We start from the raw sequence: 17,236 nt of genomic DNA, 5'->3' as shown, positions 1-17,236 counted from the left end.
TGCTCAGGAGATGAGATCACAGCTAATGCTGGAAACCACTAAACAAATGGAATAATGTTTTATTGAAAGTAGACCTGAGCCAAATCCTGAAATCATTCCTAAGATGGGAAGGACCATGGCATTTGTGTCTAAATGAAAATTGTGGGGGGGTTGTGTTGGATCTTGCAAAGATCTTGATCTTTCTGGAATTCTGATGGTATAGAGTTAAAACAGCAGGACAATCCAGCTGTAACAGAGGAGAGAATAATTTTTTTCCAGTCCTTTATCAATCCTGTTTATTTAGATTTCAAATCCTCAAAGGCATAAATTCTTTTACCCTGTGTATTTCAGTGGCACATAGGACAGGCAGGAGCTGTTCCTGGTTGGAACTTCTATGCAGCACCATCATATGAAGATGCTGAAATTCTGCTGCAGAATGTAGACAGAACTCAAAGGTCTGTGTCTGCCTCCTCATGTGTTGTGTTTTGGGACACAGGGTACAATAATGGGTATTGTTTCCCAGACGTTTCCCATTCATTCTGTGTTAATATTTCCTTGCAAGTTAAAAAAGGAGGGAAATACATGGTCTTTGCCAAGAAAAGAAATCAGAGAGAAGCCCAAAGAGAACAGCTTGCCTATTTTTATCAGCAACTGTAGACTTGCTTTCTAAACTTGAGAGAGTCTGGGAGGATCCCATAAGTGTGTATCATGCTGAAGGGACACAGGGGAGGCATTAATAAGAAAAGAAAAAATTATTTTCTTTTCCTGCTTAAATGAAGCAGCACCCCACTGGTGTTTGCTGCCTGCTGAATGCAATGCACCCCAGAGGAGTTAAAAGCGAGTTATCCTTTATTTCCTGACATCCACAAGTTTTGCCTGGAGTTCTTTTTTTGAAGGAGTGAAGCAAAAGACATCCCTGCATCCTGCCTGAGAGCAGGGAAGCAAGGAGTTAACAGCCGGTTATCCCAGGTGGCTGAACACTTGGGTTGCAGGGAAGGGCTGGGAACACTCACTGAGCTCCTGCGCTGCTCTCTACCTGTCAGCAGCTCCTGATCCACTACTGAACAGGGAATAAGGGATGAGCCTGCTCAGCCCAGAGGCAGGAAGCTTCCCTGGGAACCTCGGGATGCTGCATTAGAGACACACGGGCAGTGCTCCCCTCCTCATCCTCTCAAAGAGTCTTTTGAGATCCCAGGGATGTGCATATGGTCTGTGCTGCTTCCTCTGGTGTCTTCACTTGAATCTCTCACTGGAATATGGATGATGCAAGCACAATTAAATGCCTCAGCCCAGAGAAAGGTAAGGGAAAATGTTTATTTGAATCACCCTTTTCGAGGGAAATTAGTTTTGCTGTGGAGAAAAGTGCAGTTTACAAAGCTTCTTTGGGCACTTGTCTTTTATTCAAACTTAAATGCTTGAAACAAACTGAGCAGTTTCTTAAGGGAGCCTTTGCTGTACCTTTGCCTCCTATCACCACAAAGCTTAAATAATGAATGTATCTCTAATGGCTGCTTCTTCCTGCGTGAAAAGTGCAGCCAAGGAGCACACCAGGTATGTTCATGTTCCTTCTCTGCTCCCACCAGAAGAAAGGCTTTCTATTTTTAACCAGAGACCTTCTGCTACCCACATGGGGAGAGAGGCAAGAGACACTCCAGTGCTGTTGTGAAGTCAGATGTATTGTTTTAATTTTTAAAAGCAGGTGATTTGCTGCTCATTAGGTGTAGTTTCTTTACACCCATCCAGCAAGAGAGCACAGAGTCAGTCGGGGTTGAAGTTGTCCCTGGCGGGCTCAAGGCAGGGCTGAAGTCAGAGGATGCTGGAGCTGGAGCACTGTGCTGCAGTGTCCTGCATGCTCAACTTGGAGCTCAGACCTGCACTGATGGATGCCTGAGCAATCCTAGGGATTCAGGACCGAGTCTCAAAAGCCCAGGTTTTATTTTTAAAAGCTTTATTTCCTCGTTGATTTCTTGAGTAAAAGCCCAGAGAGAGAAGCCCTTCCCTGTGATGTATTTTAATTGACTCAAATGCCCAGCTTGTCTCTGTGCATTTTGTATCTTGTGCCTGTTAGGCATGTGGTTTTACAGGAGTTATGCAACAAGTAAAGAGGGCTGTGTTCAGTTCTGTGTGTTCAGAAAAGCCGCTCTGGGTGCTCTGGGTCCTGCTCTGACAGCCCTGTGTCTGTGGGGATGCAGAGCAGGAGCCTCACTCCCTGTGTTTGCAGCTGTAGAATACTCACTCCCACATTCCTAGATCCCTTGCCATGTCTTTTGAGGGACACACTCATTAAAGTTCTCTTTCCTTTCCTAAAAATCATTTCTAGGTGAAAACATCACATAGAAAAAGCTCCAGTTGTGCGTGGAAATGGCCATTATTTTTTCTGTGTTCTGTGACCATATTGGAAATTATTTTATATATTGATAAAAATAATATTAAATCCAATAATACTTCTAGTCTGTGACGTATTTAATGATTCTGAGAACTATGCAAACCATTCAGGTAATTAATCAAAGGGTCCCAGTCTGCATCAGAACAACAGGAAAATGTTAACCAATATTTTCCTCTGAGACTTGTTAAGAACGAAGCAGAGATGATGAGATGCATTTGGGCATCGTCAATATTTATTTAAATAGCAAAAAAGCAGATTTTAAAGCTTGGCAGAAGAGTTTATTTACTTGTGCCATATTGCTGGAGTAGAGGCTGGAGATTTGGAAGCATGGAAGCTTTAATTGAACTGGATGCTAAATAGAGAGAATGGGGAGAGAAACTATTTCCTGTGTGCAAGAACTTTTTTTGTTCCAATGAAAGAGGGTGATTTTCTTAAATCTTCAGAACCTGTAAATTCCCAGGTTTTGGACTGAGTTAATCAAAATGGTACATTTATAATGGAATCACAGATGGTTTGGGTTGGGAAGGACCTTAGAGCTCATCTGGTTCCACCCCTGCCGTGGGCAGGGACACCTTCCACCAGCCCAGGTTGCTCTAAGCCCTGTCCAACCTGGCCTTGGACACTCCCAGGGATGGAGCAGCCACAGCTTCTCTGGGCAACCTGTGCCAGGGCCTCACCACCCTCCCAGGGAAGGATTTCTTCCCAATATCCAATGTGAACCCAGTGTCTGTCGGTTTGAATCCATTAACATACTTCTGTTGATGGCATTTTCCAACAGAGGTGTTTCAGGGCTGAAAACTAAAATAGTTTGGTTTTGAAAATGTCGGGATGGGACACTCTGAGTATTCCTCATCTAATTATTGTCCTCTGAAACGTGGTGTACCTGTGTGGATCCATTTGCACTTTAAACAGACAGTGTCCTCAGGGAAGGTGTGATGGAGCAGGAACTGTGTCACCCAAAGTCCTTTTGGCTTCTCACTGCTGGGTTCAGCTTCCAGCTTGGGAACAGGTCGGAGAGAGAGGGGCTGTCCCTGAGGGTGTCCCTGGAGGACCATCCCTGGAGCAGTTACTCAGGTTTGTTCCTTGCTGCAGTCAGGGAGGCTGAGAAGGGCTCAGTGTGTGTGGTTACACCAGCCCGGGGGCTCTGCCAGACGGTGTCCTCCTAAGCCAGGGAATGGAGGCACCTGGAAAACCAGGGGGGGAACTTCCAAGGACGAAGGCTCCATGAGCTGCAGCTGCAGGCAGGGAGCTGAATGAAGGTTCTTTTTGAGGGTTCCACCTTCTTGCTGTCACCTGTAGCGTTAAAAGGAAATGGGATTCTCCTCTGACTTAAACCAGTGGTGATGCAACTGGAGCCAGTGATTCCATAGGATATGAAAGCCCCTGGAAGTCATTTGTTAAACTATTAAAACATTCCTAGTGAGAGGCACCAACACCCTGGCTCTCAACACTTCAGTGTTCTGGAGACTTGCCAGTCTCCTTTTCTAAGGGGTTCTGGCTGCCTAGAAGCTGAACAGTCATGGATGATGATCCAAACAATGACTTGCTCCCAGTGATTCTGGAATGTTCATCTATCCCTAAGGAGACTTGGATACTGTCAGTGCCACTGGGAGAAGAACAGGCCATGCCCTGAGTGAAGCATCTTGTCTGGGAAAGTCCTTCAGGAATGTGACAGCTGGCAAACACCTTCCAGTGGAACAGCTCATGAGCTGGAGCAGCAGAATTTCAGCCTCCAAACTGCAACAGGTTTTGGGAAAGATCAACACTCAGGAGTTCTCTGCTTCCCCAACATCACAGCCACTCTTCCTGCCTTGTCACTAATGATGCCCTCACTGGGTCTGCTGGTCTAACCCTCAATTAGAGGTGGGTTCCAGATGCCTCATCTTCAGTTGGATTAAAAAAAAAAGGGAGAGAAGCATTGCAAAGAAAATGTCATGTTATTGCAAAGTGACCAACTTAAAATTAACTGATACCGTATGGGCTGATTCCTGTGATTCAAATCCCTTCTGTCCCTGACAATCATTTGCAGGGGGAATGTGAATTCAGTTACCCAAAAGGGAAAGCTTTCCCATTACAGGGAATTGCAGAAGGAGGGATAATCAATATTGGCCTCTGCAGGTCTAAAGACATTATGTGGCAGAGAGAAACTAAATTTTCTGGCCTGACATGGAGTGAACGTGGACCAGCCCACACTGAACAAAGTCCAGAACCACTGTTAGATGTGGATCTCCGTGGAATGTTTTCTGGAGAACCCATTTTCCCAGTCTAGCCAGTGAGCTGACTCTTTCATATCAGCCTTCAATTCCTGCTTATCTTCTGCTCTGATCCCTGGGGGGAAATGAATCTGTCAGGCTGCTTTGTTTCAAACTGAGGTGCATATTGGAGGCCACAGCAGAAGATAGAAATACATTTCCTAGAGGAGCCCAGGAGCAATTACTTCACTTCCTGAGTGTTTACCTGAACCACACTGGATCCAAGACCAAATAAAATCGGGCAATAAGCTCCAGTCCCTGACCCTGCTGTGGGCTCAGCTCAGCAGGTGCCCTCACTGCGCAACTGTGCTTCTGTTGTTGGTAATCTCCCCTCTCAGGGGTTACAGCAGGGGGTTCCTGCCTGAAGAGAACCACAGTTATGGTCATCTTTCAAGCTTACAAAAGGAGCTACCATTGGTTTCTAAGACTTACAGATGCTGGGTTCTGCAGAGTGATATATCTTTGAAGGGAAAATTGCCAGTAGAGCCTCATAAGGCTGTCTCTTGGGTGCCACAGAAGCTGAGAAAGGCACTGAATGAAGACAGAGCCTGGCTTGTTCCTAGAGTCAGTGCAGCTCCTTTCTTTCCATCTTTCATGAAATTGGAATATATTTGAAGAAGAGTCTGTCACCTGTTTTAAAATGTACATGGCACAAAAGGGAGGTCTAGAAAAATTCTGAATTTTTACAGATTATATTAAAATTCACCCCAAATATGGACAAAAAATTTGGGGGTAAAATCAATCTGTGGTGATGTATTTCAGTCTCAGGTGTCTTTTCTGAACATCTTTCACCTGTTTGGTTCTCCTGTACCCCTTTTGCCTCGGATTCTTGAATTCTTAGAGCTGTTTTCCTAGAAGGTGTGCAATCACATTGATGGATCTGTTCCCTCCCAACCTGCCCTAATCTCCCTCTCTGTGTTTATGGCCCATGTCACTGAACAGATGGTCAAGTGCTGAAAGATCTTTAAATGTAAAGAGTTTAGGTTCTTATTTCAATTAAGTGTGTAGGGACATTGTCTTTTACAAGCCAGAGGTTGGAGACAAGGTGACCTTAGAGCAACATTTATAGTCTTAAAATCTTTGTTTTATGCTGACGTTTTCTACAATCAGCACAATTTCATTATTGCAGCTTTTCAGGGAGAAGAGTTCAACAGCTCAAAACACAAGGCCTGTCCTCACTTAATTAAAATAATTGCATCATTTTTTCCAGATGAGCCCAAGAGAACCAACCATCATGGCAGAAGGCAGAGTAATTGTTGTCATTACATTGGTGCTGCTGGTGGGTCCCAGTTCCACAAATATCCCTCCAACTGAATGAAGTCATTTAAGGGATTTCACAATCAGTTCATTTTATAATAATGCAAATTATTAAACAGTTTTGGGAAGACCTGGGAATGCTCATGGCTGTGGTTGTCTAAAACAGCTGCCTCAGGCCTTGGCCATTGAGAATTCCAGTATGGAAAGGATGCACCAGGACATGGCTGGCACAGCCACTGCTGCTCATCTCAGTGGAATTAGGGGCCCTGCAAACTGATGGACGCTGCAGACAGATGTATTTCAGTCCAAGTGAGCCACTTGAGGAGTATATTCCGAGCCAGTGCACAAATATTGAGCTTTGGAGCACGGTGGGTGAGGCAGAGAAGCCTCATGCAGTGAATAACCTGCATTCCACTTGCTGCGGGCAAGATGTGCAGCTCTAATCTGGAGGGTGGATTACTGTGCTTAGAGGTGCTGTCCAGATGGCTGGGAATAGCCTGCAGCTCTGCCTGTGGCCAGGTCAGAGGGCAGGGGAGTGGAACTGTGCTGGAATTAGGGAAAAGGCAGCTTATGCACAGTTGGGATGAGGTTGTGTCCCAGCCGGTGCTCTGGGGATGGTAAGAGCAAGTGAGAGGGAGAGTACAGATAACTGGCCATGTGCCAGATGGCACTGAAACCTTCTGCTTCCTCCTTGTACTTGGTGACTTCTGCTGTGAGTTGCCAATTATTTTTTTTTTTCTACAACCATTAGGAGTTAGATTTCCCTGGATGGGAAATAGGGATACCTGTATTACAGTTCCTGAGTGTATCACTAATAGCTGTGTTACAGTTCATGAGTGTATCACTGATGCCTGTATTACAGTTCATGAGTGTATCACTGATAGCTGTGTTACAGTTCATGAGTGTATCACTGATAGCTGCCCAGGAGTATTTTAGAATCAACCTCTTGTGCCGAGGTCACTTTGTTAATCTGGTGAACTGGGTCTGTAGTGTGTCCAAGGAAGGGTGAAGGGAGTGCATGGCTGTGAAGGTACAGGTCTAATCCTTGTGGATTTACAGGGCAAATACACCATCAGCTCTGTAATATTTAATGTCTCTGGCAATCAGGATACTGAAGTTTTTAGTTTTGGTTTCTCCACTTTGAGGGCTGCAGCTGTTTCCCCTCGTATTCCAGAACTGTTAGCCCTTCTCCCATCCCTCAGCAGTGAAGTGTGCATGTTGGAAAGGAATCCCTCCCTCCTGGTGGATGGCATTAATGAGAACCCCACTTGTCTCAGGAGGATCTCCATTTTGCTCCTTTTCTCCACCTCCCAAACCATGTGTGTGTTGTGCTCCTGTGTCTCCTGCAGATGCTCAGTGTGGGCTGGAGTCTGGCTCCTCTGGCATTCTCGAGGCAAAGCTCTTCTTTGGCAAGACTCTGACATCCCAGCATTGTTCAAGTGTTCCCAGTTCCATTTTTAGCTGAGCCACAGGCCAGCCTGCAGACTCAGGCACTGCTGGTTTTCAAACCTTTTCTTGTGGCATGAAAAGCCTTTGTTACACTCAGACAATAATAAGTTCCTGAAGCGCTGTGGAAAGAAGTCTTTAATCTCCATGTTGTGTCAGGTGAGCAAGATTTCTCTGAGGATGTCAAGTGAGGCAAGAATAGAAACCCATTTCAGTAGGCTTAGGTCCTAAGTCCTCAGCTCAGTGTGCTTAAGACTTGGGAGAGGGATTGTGTCCCATTTAACCCTTTGTTGTTTCCTGTGGCTTTTCCACACTGTTGTCCAGGATCCATCACAGTCAATAAACAGAGGAGCTTTCCAGAAGATTTTATTTCTCTCTGCTTGCATGATCATTTTCTTGGGAGACCTGAAGGATGGATTGATAGTGTCAACTAAAAGGATTTTAAATTAACCTTTCTAATTTTAACTTTAATGTTGAAATAGCTCTTCTTTTCTGGTGCTAGAAATCACTGGCATTTCTCTGTACTGGCATAAAACCAAACTCACATTTGAAGTCCTGCTTGTGCAGAATTCTAATTCTAATCTGTAAACTAATATCTTGGGCAATGCTGCAATGGGAGTTACATTTCACTCTTTTTCTCCCTCTCCTGTGTCCCCAGGTTGATAACACATCAATGGTTAATGCAGGCTCTAGGATTTCCTGGCAGAACGAATATTTGAATTTATTTAGGAAATTCAGAGTATGTGATGGAGCAGGCAATGAAGCTCAAAGGTCTCAGGTCCCATCCTGCCCCTGCTCCACCTGAAGAAAGGACCAGGATCTTTGGAATGAAGCTTCCCGGGTTCCCCCCTCCGGGGCAGCAGTTTTCTGTGGGATGGATGTGTGCTTGTGAGCATTTACAGGCTCTTCCCCTGATGACAGTTTGCAGTCATTGCACTAAATTACTCTTGAAAGGTGCCTCGGGAGGATGGAAGGCTGTGGTTGAAGAGTTGGAATAAATTGTGGCAAGAGTGTCCGTGGCATTACTGGCACTGCTGAGCCCTGGTGCAGACCCAGCCTGGCGTTCTTTGGAATTAATCTGTGGTTAAACTCAAAGTCCAGCCTAATATAAGAACTCTGGGCATAGGTGGTAAAATAAACAACTTCTAATTGAGAGTGAATCATCTCTAGAATTAACTACTCTAAAGCTTTTTCAAACTCTGAAAGGAGGAGTAGGAAGCACTTAATGAATGTGTTTTTAAACGGGCAATTTGTGTTCAGCTCGTCAGGGTAGAAGCGTGTGAGGCTCCTTGTACAGATCCCAGATGGCAACAGCGATTGTCTATTGTGCTTAAAACTTAATGTAGCTTAAGAGGTTGTGATAACCTGAGTGACAGATTGCTGTATTTGGAGTTTGATGGATGCATTTCAAATGGAACGAGGTAATGACTTGGTGCTTTCTAGAAATTAATCCTTACCTGCTTTATCTGCCAGTTTTGGAGCCCCTCACTGCTCCTGGCTCTGGTGCAGCAGTTTCTCTGAGCAGTGGAGCTGCCTGGCTGTGCCTTAAACAGCTTCTTCCAGGGGCTGTGTCAGCTGGCAAAGACATTCCTAAATAGGCTGTGAGATGGAAAGATGCTTCTAACAAAGACAGAGAAGGAGGAGAAAGTGAAAAAGAAAAAGAAGAAGAAGGAAGCATTTTTTTATACCTTTTTTTTTTCCTCCAGCTGTACCGTGTCACCTAAATCCCCTGACGGGATAGGGCAGGAGCACGGCTTTAGGATTAGTGCGTATGATGGATTTAGGATTTGAAGCAAACATGTGTTGCTGTGTTTCCATCGTATCTGGTTTTTGCTGCCTGGAGAGAAATGTTCTCTCTGTTATCAGACATGGCCCTTGAAACACTGAGGAGACCCTTCAGAGAAAAGAGGAGGACTGGTACAATGATACCTTGAAGAGCTGTATGAGAAGAAGATGTGATTGTTCTTTTATTTCCAGACCTGGAAAGAGACTGAAGAGCTCATGCACCTGGAGGGATTCCCAGTGAAAGGCAGGGGAGGCTCAGGAAGGCAGAGAGGGAAATGGCCTGTGCTATTAACTTTGCATTTATTTGCTGCAGTGGATGCTGTTGGCTGGATTTGAAGAGCAGGTAGACTCTCAGGAGGTGGGACTTGCAGATCTGTTGGAAATCAAACCGAGAGAAGGGTCATCTCTGTTAGGAATCGGGAGGAGGAATCGGCTGGAGGAGCCACAACTCTAACTTGCTGTAATGTCCTGATGGATGCAGCTGGGAAAGTACCAGAGGAAAAAGAGTATCAGCAGGAGGACTTGCTGTCCAGAAATGGATTCATCTACATGCCAAACTGCCTCATGGCCCTGCCAGTGCCCATCATGTGTCTTCTTTAAATGCTTGAACTGAAACCCCCCCAGTCCTCCGGAGCAGACACAGAGGTACATCCCACGGAATACAAAGGATTTTGCTGGGATTTTAATATTCTAAGTCTGGAGCATGAAGGAGGCCTAAATTTACTGTGAAACTGTTCTGTAACAACCTGAAAAATACCACTGGATTTTGGAAATCACCTGTCATTTTGGTTTTTTTCCCCAATAACATTTTGATGCTGTTACATGGAAAACGTGTGCTACAGAACCTTGATACCTCCCAAGGCCGTCGGTGCTTGTTGTCAGCTCATCTCAGGCATGGATGTCTCAAGGTCTCCCTTGCTGTGGAATAAGTTCTCAGATAGAGATGTCTCCAGGTCTCCCTTGCTGCAGAATAAGTTCTCAGATAAGGATGTCCCAAAGTCTCCCTTGCTCTGGAATAAGTTCTCAGACAGGGATGTCTCCAGGTCTCCTCTGCTCCACAATAAGTTCTCGGTGGCCCGTCTGGCCGAAGACTTTTTCTGGGTTGGTGGCAGCATCGTGGCTTCCCCGAGGTGGAAGATTGGCCACTTTGGTAAGGTGCAGGCTGGGCCCTGGGCACTTCAGTGAACTCCTTGGAAGCTTTCCCGTTTAAATCTGAGGTAGTGACCCCTTTGCCCAGCAGCAGAGTGGGGGAGAGGAAAAGGAGGAAGGATGTGAGGCAGCCTCAGTGCAATGTTGTGTTTCGTGGCTGGTAGTGCAGCTCTTTCTGTCCTCAGCAACCCCTCATTTATAACTTCATTACTGATTTCTTCCTGTTCCTCAGGAAAAGCTAAAGCAAAGTTGTACATTCTGACAGGTGCAGGCCTTTGGAAATTTTCTGTTGCATAGAATCTGTCTCGCTCTCCTTACCCACAGGGAGTTAGGTTTGTTCTCTGCCAGGCCTTGTACACCTCTTAACACGTTGATTTTTCAGGCAGTATTTGTAGTTTAGAGTTTTTTTAATGAGTGTTTAGAAGTATCTCTGCTGTATTGTCCCACAGCAGGTCAGTGGGCTCTTGGGAGGTTGTTCTCTGAATCCTGATTCACAAAATTCTCAAGCTCTCTGGCTCTCTGAGAAGGGTCCTGTTCGGGTCCCCTCCTAGCAGCCTTTTGTTTAAATAGGTAACAAACCCAGCAAACCCAATTGGAGGTGGCTGGAGAAAAGCACTTTAATAACAGTCTTCTTGAGCCACTCATGCACGTGCAGTGAGGAGATCTGAGCAGCCTTGACCAGAGCCACCCGTTCCTCTGGAACCCTCTTTTGTCCCACTTATCTCTCAGCTTCACCAGTCACAGATTGTCCTTAGTGAGGAAGTTGCAGGTATGGATAGCTTAGAAACACCTGGGAATTATAGCAGAGGTTGAGAAACCCCATCCTACTGTGCTTGTGCACTTCGCTGGGCCCAGATGGCTGCTGGAGTCTGAGCTGAGGGCTGGAGAGCTGACAGCCTGCCCTCCAATTAAGCACCCTAATTTCCACAGGATTAGGAGCATCTCTTCTCCCATTAACATCTCATTTATTAGGGATTGTGCGCCTTAGGGATGGATTCAGTCTCCCATTATCTCCTGTACACTGTGGACACTGTCCCAACCATTGCTGGCAGAATTATACAGAAATTTTCTTTTCCAAAGACACTTCCAGATTTTTTTGGCCAGTGAACAGCAGAGAGTCCTGGCATTCAGTGAGGCTTGAGCCAGTGAGAGCCAATAAGGGGGAGAAAATTCTTACACCAGGAATAGGATGGTTGGTTTAAAAGGTGAGAGGGACCTGCTTACAAGGCTGGAGGGATGCCAAATGAGAGAAATGAAGATTAATGAGGTTGGATGGGGCCTGATTTTTAATTGGATCCAGTGTAACGATGCGAGTCAGCCTGGTGTACCTGGGCCAGGAACACCACAGACAGGTCACCTGCAGCCTTGGCAAAACATCTTCCTGACTGTTCAGTGAACAGGATTCCCAACACCCTGTACTGGATATGTGATATAGATGTATAGATTATACATATGTGTATTACATATTTGATGTGCTTTCATATTCTTATATTTATGTATTTATTTTCATGAATATTTGATGCCTCCTGCCTAAAGTGCAGCTGATATTCCTGGCAGGAATAGCTGGGCCAGCCAGCTCTGGGGTTTACGTCCCGATGAGCCGCTTACGGCTGCGAAACCATTTCCAGCGAGACTTTTGAAAAATGGGGCAATTATTATCTCCTCAATGGATTTGCAGTGCTGAATGTGTGACAAGTGTGGGAGTCCTCTGTCTGTGTGTGGGAAGGCTGTTTTGGTTTGGGGATATTTTAAGGGGACAACTTGCCCGTCCGGTGTTCGTGCACCACAGGGGTTTCTCTGGGCTCTGTCGCAGCCTCGGGGGGCCCCGAGGAGGAAGGGGTCCCTCAAACCTGACCTTCTCTCCTTGCATTGTTTAGGAGAGGGGTTGTTGTGAAGCACACAGGGGTGCATCCCCCCAGGGTGTGTTCTGGGACAGAGCCCACGGGGTGTTTGGTGCTGCCCTCTCCCTGTTCCTGGGGCCAAGGTGTGTTGGGCACAGCGCGGGGCCGCTCGGACCTGGGACGTGACTCTTTTGACAAAACTGGTCCGTGTACAAAAATACTCAGTGACTCAATCCTTCTGACTTCTTTCCATCCCCACATGCTAAAATACTCCCACTCCTTCACACATTTTACATCAAACCCAGAAACCTCCTAGAAGACAATACTGCTACCGAACCATAAATAATCAGTTTGCAGACATTAGAACATCTTTCTAACAATAGGCAGGGAGTTGGTCTCTTTTCGCCCCTTGTTTCAGGACAAATTGTAGGGATTTGTGGTTTGAGTAGTTTTGTTATTTATTGCTACTTTAAAACTTTGTGTAGTAACTCTAGCTGGTACTAAGAAGTATGAAGAGTCCCTGAACATGTTCTTGCTGCATCAGTCCCGTGTGGAACTGGATGTTCCACGGTTCTGTTCCCTGCTCTGCTCTCTCAGTGCTCTTTGCTGCAGTACAGAGATCCATCTTCTCTCCACGCCTGTTTTGTCCAGATGCAAATTGAGGCAACTCATTAGAAGAGAACTGAACATAAGCTGAATTCTGAAAAAAAAAAAAAAAAGGCACTAATGAAGTGGAAAACAGAAAAGCCTTAATTGAAGATAGATAGGAGCCATTTCTTCCAAAAAAATGATTCATTGCAAGACTGGGGGATTTTTATTTGAAGAGTAGAAATGGATCCTTACAGAAGTAATCTGAACAATGGTGAGGAGAAGCAGTTCAGCTTGTGTTCTCAGCAGTGTGCTCTTCTCATTTACATGCTGGGAAGGATCTCAGAAAAAAACAGGTGATTTTCTGTTTGATGTAAGCACCACTAGGATTTTATTTCTTTTCTGCTCTGAACTTTCAGTGCTGCAGACAGGGGAGGGGGTGGAAGGCTCTGTTTCCCTGCTCCACCTCAGTCTCCTTGGTCTGGCTGCCCAGCAGACACCTCTGCATCCCCTCCTGGGTTCTGCTCCACCCTGCATCAGGAGGAACCTGAAAAGCTGCTGCTCTGACACAGCAGGAAGAGATTTCTTGTGCTTTCCTTTGTCACCAAACCCCAAAAGATCACAACAGATACTGGAGCATTGGGTCTGACCATTCAGGCAGGACCAGGGACCAGACCTGGGCTCAGGGTGTCCCCAAACCTTCGCTGCCATCGAGGATCAGCAAAGCCCAGCCCAGAGTGCAGCTGAGCTGGAGCTGCAGGAGGGCAGCTGGGAGGGGCTGGGGGCTTGGGGTGGCTTTGGGTGACAAATCCTGCCACAGAATGAACAGCTGCAGTGGAAAAGCAGTCCAAGGATGCTTATTAAAATTTTAACAGCAAGGAGCATATTCTGACTTCATGTGAAAGCAAAGCAAATGTGTGTTACATAAAGTGTGCTTCTATTTTGGTGCTTTATTATTTTCTGCTTTGTACCAGGTGTGATCTTTGGTACTTCTCCCTCATTTCTTCAAATAAGATTATTTACTGCTATAACTTCCAAAGAAGAAGTTGGACATTTAATGTGATTTTGAAGTCTGTGTGATTAGTGTTAAGAGAAATTCTTTTATTAGCTATTTTGACAATTTTTCCCCCCCAAAACCCTATAGACCTTGTGAAATAAGTTTAAGTTTTCCATGATTATTATCTCAGTAAATTTGAGAAATATTTATCTTCTGAATTGGAAGGAAAGCAGGTGTTGAACACTTTGAAATGTCTGGGAGAGGGTTGGGCTGAGTTTGGGTCTGAGGTTACAGTGAACCCCAGAGGTGTTTCTGGCCCAGCACTGGCTTTATGACTAATTCCTGCTGACCACAGTGATTTGTCTGAGGGCAGCTCTGATTGAAGCCAAGGGATCAGCTTTAAGAAATATAAAATATTACACGAGGGATTATCTTGTTCTTAATTCCACACCTTCTCTCCATAAATATTTTATTAACATAAACAATATACTCTACAGAATTGTGGCTTTAAATTTAAATTTTCTTTTATTACAGTGACCTGCTTTCAAATCAAAATGTTGAACCTGGAGTAAATTAATTGACCTTGTCTGAAGATGAGCTCTAGAGCACAGCAATGTCAGTGCTTTTCCCCATTTCTTTTTCCTCTACCTTGCTTCTCTTGGATGCTTTGGCTTTTGCCTGAGAGGTGGACTTGAACCAAAGAATTGTGTTGGTTTTGATGCATTTTGGAATACATGTTTTCATTTGGACGCTGTTTCATCTTTAATCTTGATGACAAGATTGATAAAAGAGAGCTGACCTCAGAATCTCCTTGTATTTACTTATTTATAAATCTGGACTCACTAGAATGTGTATTACATGTGTTAGTTTTCATTCTTCCATCCAGCATCTCAGTAGTAATTTACACTTCTCATCTCCGGGTCTGAAAAAAAAAAAACCCAACATTTGACACGGTAATAGTTTTAATTTTACTTAAACAGATCAGGCAGAAAAGCCACGGGAAAATCGGGTCACAGGCTCTGCTCTGTCACTATGGGAAATAAATGGGAGACTTGGCAGAAAATATGAGTCTGCATTTCTTCTGGGACAGAGCCAGTCGCTCGCAGTTGGCACTGAAGCTGAGCTCAGTCCTTGCAGCAGCTGGAGAGCAGAAAGAAGCCCCAGCCCTGGCTGAGCCCCAGCCCAGCTCCAGGGGCTTCACCTGCAGGAGCCTCAGCTCTGCAGCAGCTCCCACGGAGGGCAGGGACCCCCAGGGCAGAGCAGAGCCCCTGGAGGAGCTGCCCCTTCACTGGGGTCTTTGAAGGCCACTGCACTGTCTGCGGTGCTGCCAAAGCTCCAGGAATGGGAAGGTTTGATGTCCAAAGCACAGCACAGGTGAAAGGCCTCTGCCAGGACAGGGGGGGTCTGAGTGACGGGGAAGAAGAAAAATCTGTCAGGTTCTTGCCACTGCATCTGGAAGCAAATCTGTAGGATCAGTGACTTAATCCATAGGAGCCATGGGACCTTGCTGGCCAAGGATTCCAGTGTCCAGGTAAAACTGTGTCCAGCACAAGGTTTACATGTTGTAGGAGCTCAGATAAAGCATTTGAGATGCTGGAGAAGGGCACATCCCTTGTGCTGGCTCCAGCATATGGACATTCCATGTCAATTAATATGGGAGTGAGAACTTCCACATTTACAGGTAAGTCCACAGATGCCAAGAATCTTCCTGACTCTTTGATGGTGTACCTGACCTCCTATGTCAGACAGTGCAGGAAATATCATCCTGTGGCTTGAACTGTTCATTTGGCAGCTGCTTGAGGTGTTTTCTTCCTGCAGAGGGAATTTGAAGGGAGCAAGGCCTGACTCAGAGCTCTCTCTTCCCTTCTCTCCTCAGTGGAAAGATGTATGAGCTCCATGCAGGCGGGCACCCAAATGATCAAGCTCCGTGGGGGATCCAAAGGGCTGGTCCGCTTCTATTACCTGGATGAGCACAGGTCCTGCATCCGCTGGAGACCCTCCCGCAAGAATGAGAAAGCCAAAAGTGAGTGTCAGCCACAGAGCTCCCCCTTCCCATCCCTTCTGGGGTCTTGCCCTCCTAACAGAACAACAAGCATGAAGGATTTGGCAGTTGGAAGTTGATCCATTGGCAGGTGATCAAGAAGAGTGTTGTCGCTGAATTTAAAGGGCAGTGAATGATTTTGTGATGAATGATTTCTGAGGGTTAAGTTGCTGTTACTGGCTGTGCAGGTTGCAGGGGTGTAGGATGTTGTAAATGAGTAGAAGGCAGCCCCTGTGTGAACTGGGGCCCTTGTGGTGAGATTTGGGGTTTCTCTGTGGGATTTCTGTGCGGGGTGACCCATCCTGGCTGCCCCAGGGGCACTCACACAGCCATTAACAGGCTCTGTGCTTTGGTCATTCCAGTCTCCATCGACTCCATCCAGGAGGTGTGTGAGGGGAAGCAGTCGGAGATCTTCCAGCGCTATGCTGACGGCAGCTTCGACCCCAACTGCTGCTTCAGCATCTACTATGGGGACCACATGGAATCCCTGGACCTGGTGTCCTCCAGCGCCGAGGAGGCCCGGACCTGGATCACGGGGCTGAAGTACCTGATGGCAGGGATCAGTGACGAGGACAGCCTGTCCAAACGCCAGCGGACCAGGGACCAATATCCTTCCTGTGCTGCCTGGGGGGGTTTCCCAGGACAGGAGAGCTGTGGATAGCACTGGCATTCCTTACAGCTTTGCCACAGGTAAGCACTAGGCTCACAGCTTCAGAGCAGTTCCCATTGTACTCCCTGTTTCCAGAGGCAGAGGAGTCCTTGGAGAGGACTGTTGTGGGCAGGGTTTGGAGATGAATGCCTGGAGTGGACTGAGAACCATACAGGTGTGTTCCTTCATCTCTGACTCCCGGTGTAAAAACGTCCATTTGGTTTGGTTTTAGGGGACAAAGTGAGATGTAAAATTGAGATTCACTCGGTGTGTTCTGTTGTGCTGTGCAATGGCCACAGAGCACAGCCTGTCTAGAAACCATAACTGAACTAACATGAGTAGAGTTAAATATTATCTTGAACTTTCTTTCATTTCCAGTCTCATTTACAGTGTTTCCTAATGTGAAAAAAATCATGTGAAAAAAATCATGTGAAAAAAATCAGTAATATCCCTCAATATTCCACGCTGTTCCTTAACCCCTGTTCAATGTGGTTGAAGCAGACCTTTGATGAGGCAGATAAAAATGGTGATGGCAGTCTGAGCATTAGTGAAGTGCTCCAGCTCATGCACAAACTGAATGTGAACCTGCCCCGACAGAAAGTCAAGCAAATGTTTAAGGTAAGAAATGAAAACATTTGTGTTTGTTTTTTTTCCTGAAAGAACAAGGATTTAACATGAAACCCAGCAGGAGAGATTGCAAATACTTCAGCAGCTGGGTTGTTTCCACTCTGCTGAGAGATACTACACAGGCCATTTGGTAGATTGAGAAGAGCTCCAGAAACACGTCATAGATAAATTGTTATGCACAGAAAAAGGCCATACACCAGGTACCTCCTGGTGTTACACAACATGGACACACACAGTAG

At 45.9% G+C, this 17,236-nt stretch overlaps 1 protein-coding gene across 9 annotated transcripts in view; it reads left to right on the top strand.

The window, feature by feature from the left end:
* The window catches only part of PLCH2 (phospholipase C eta 2), a 69,837-nt gene that overhangs the window by 25,827 nt on the left and 26,774 nt on the right, over positions 1-17,236 (top strand). For 8 of the 9 annotated variants that reach the window (XM_027657976.1, XM_027657980.1, XM_027657984.1 and 5 more), the window contains 3 exons: positions 15,557-15,703; positions 16,084-16,327; positions 16,859-16,988. In XM_027657976.1, coding sequence (XP_027513777.1) covers positions 15,557-15,703; positions 16,084-16,327; positions 16,859-16,988 — 521 coding nt within the window. Of the gene's footprint in view, positions 1-1,044; positions 1,279-15,556; positions 15,704-16,083; positions 16,328-16,858; positions 16,989-17,236 lie in introns of those variants that run through there. The other variant, XM_027657981.1, reaches the window with a different exon arrangement.

The sequence above is a fragment of the Corapipo altera genome, unplaced genomic scaffold (genome assembly GCF_003945725.1).
Source record: "Corapipo altera isolate COAL_440 unplaced genomic scaffold, ASM394572v1 301, whole genome shotgun sequence".
NCBI classification, from domain to species: domain Eukaryota; kingdom Metazoa; phylum Chordata; class Aves; order Passeriformes; family Pipridae; genus Corapipo; species Corapipo altera.
Note: the sequence above shows the minus strand (reverse complement) of the source record. Positions and strands in the feature narration are given on the sequence as shown.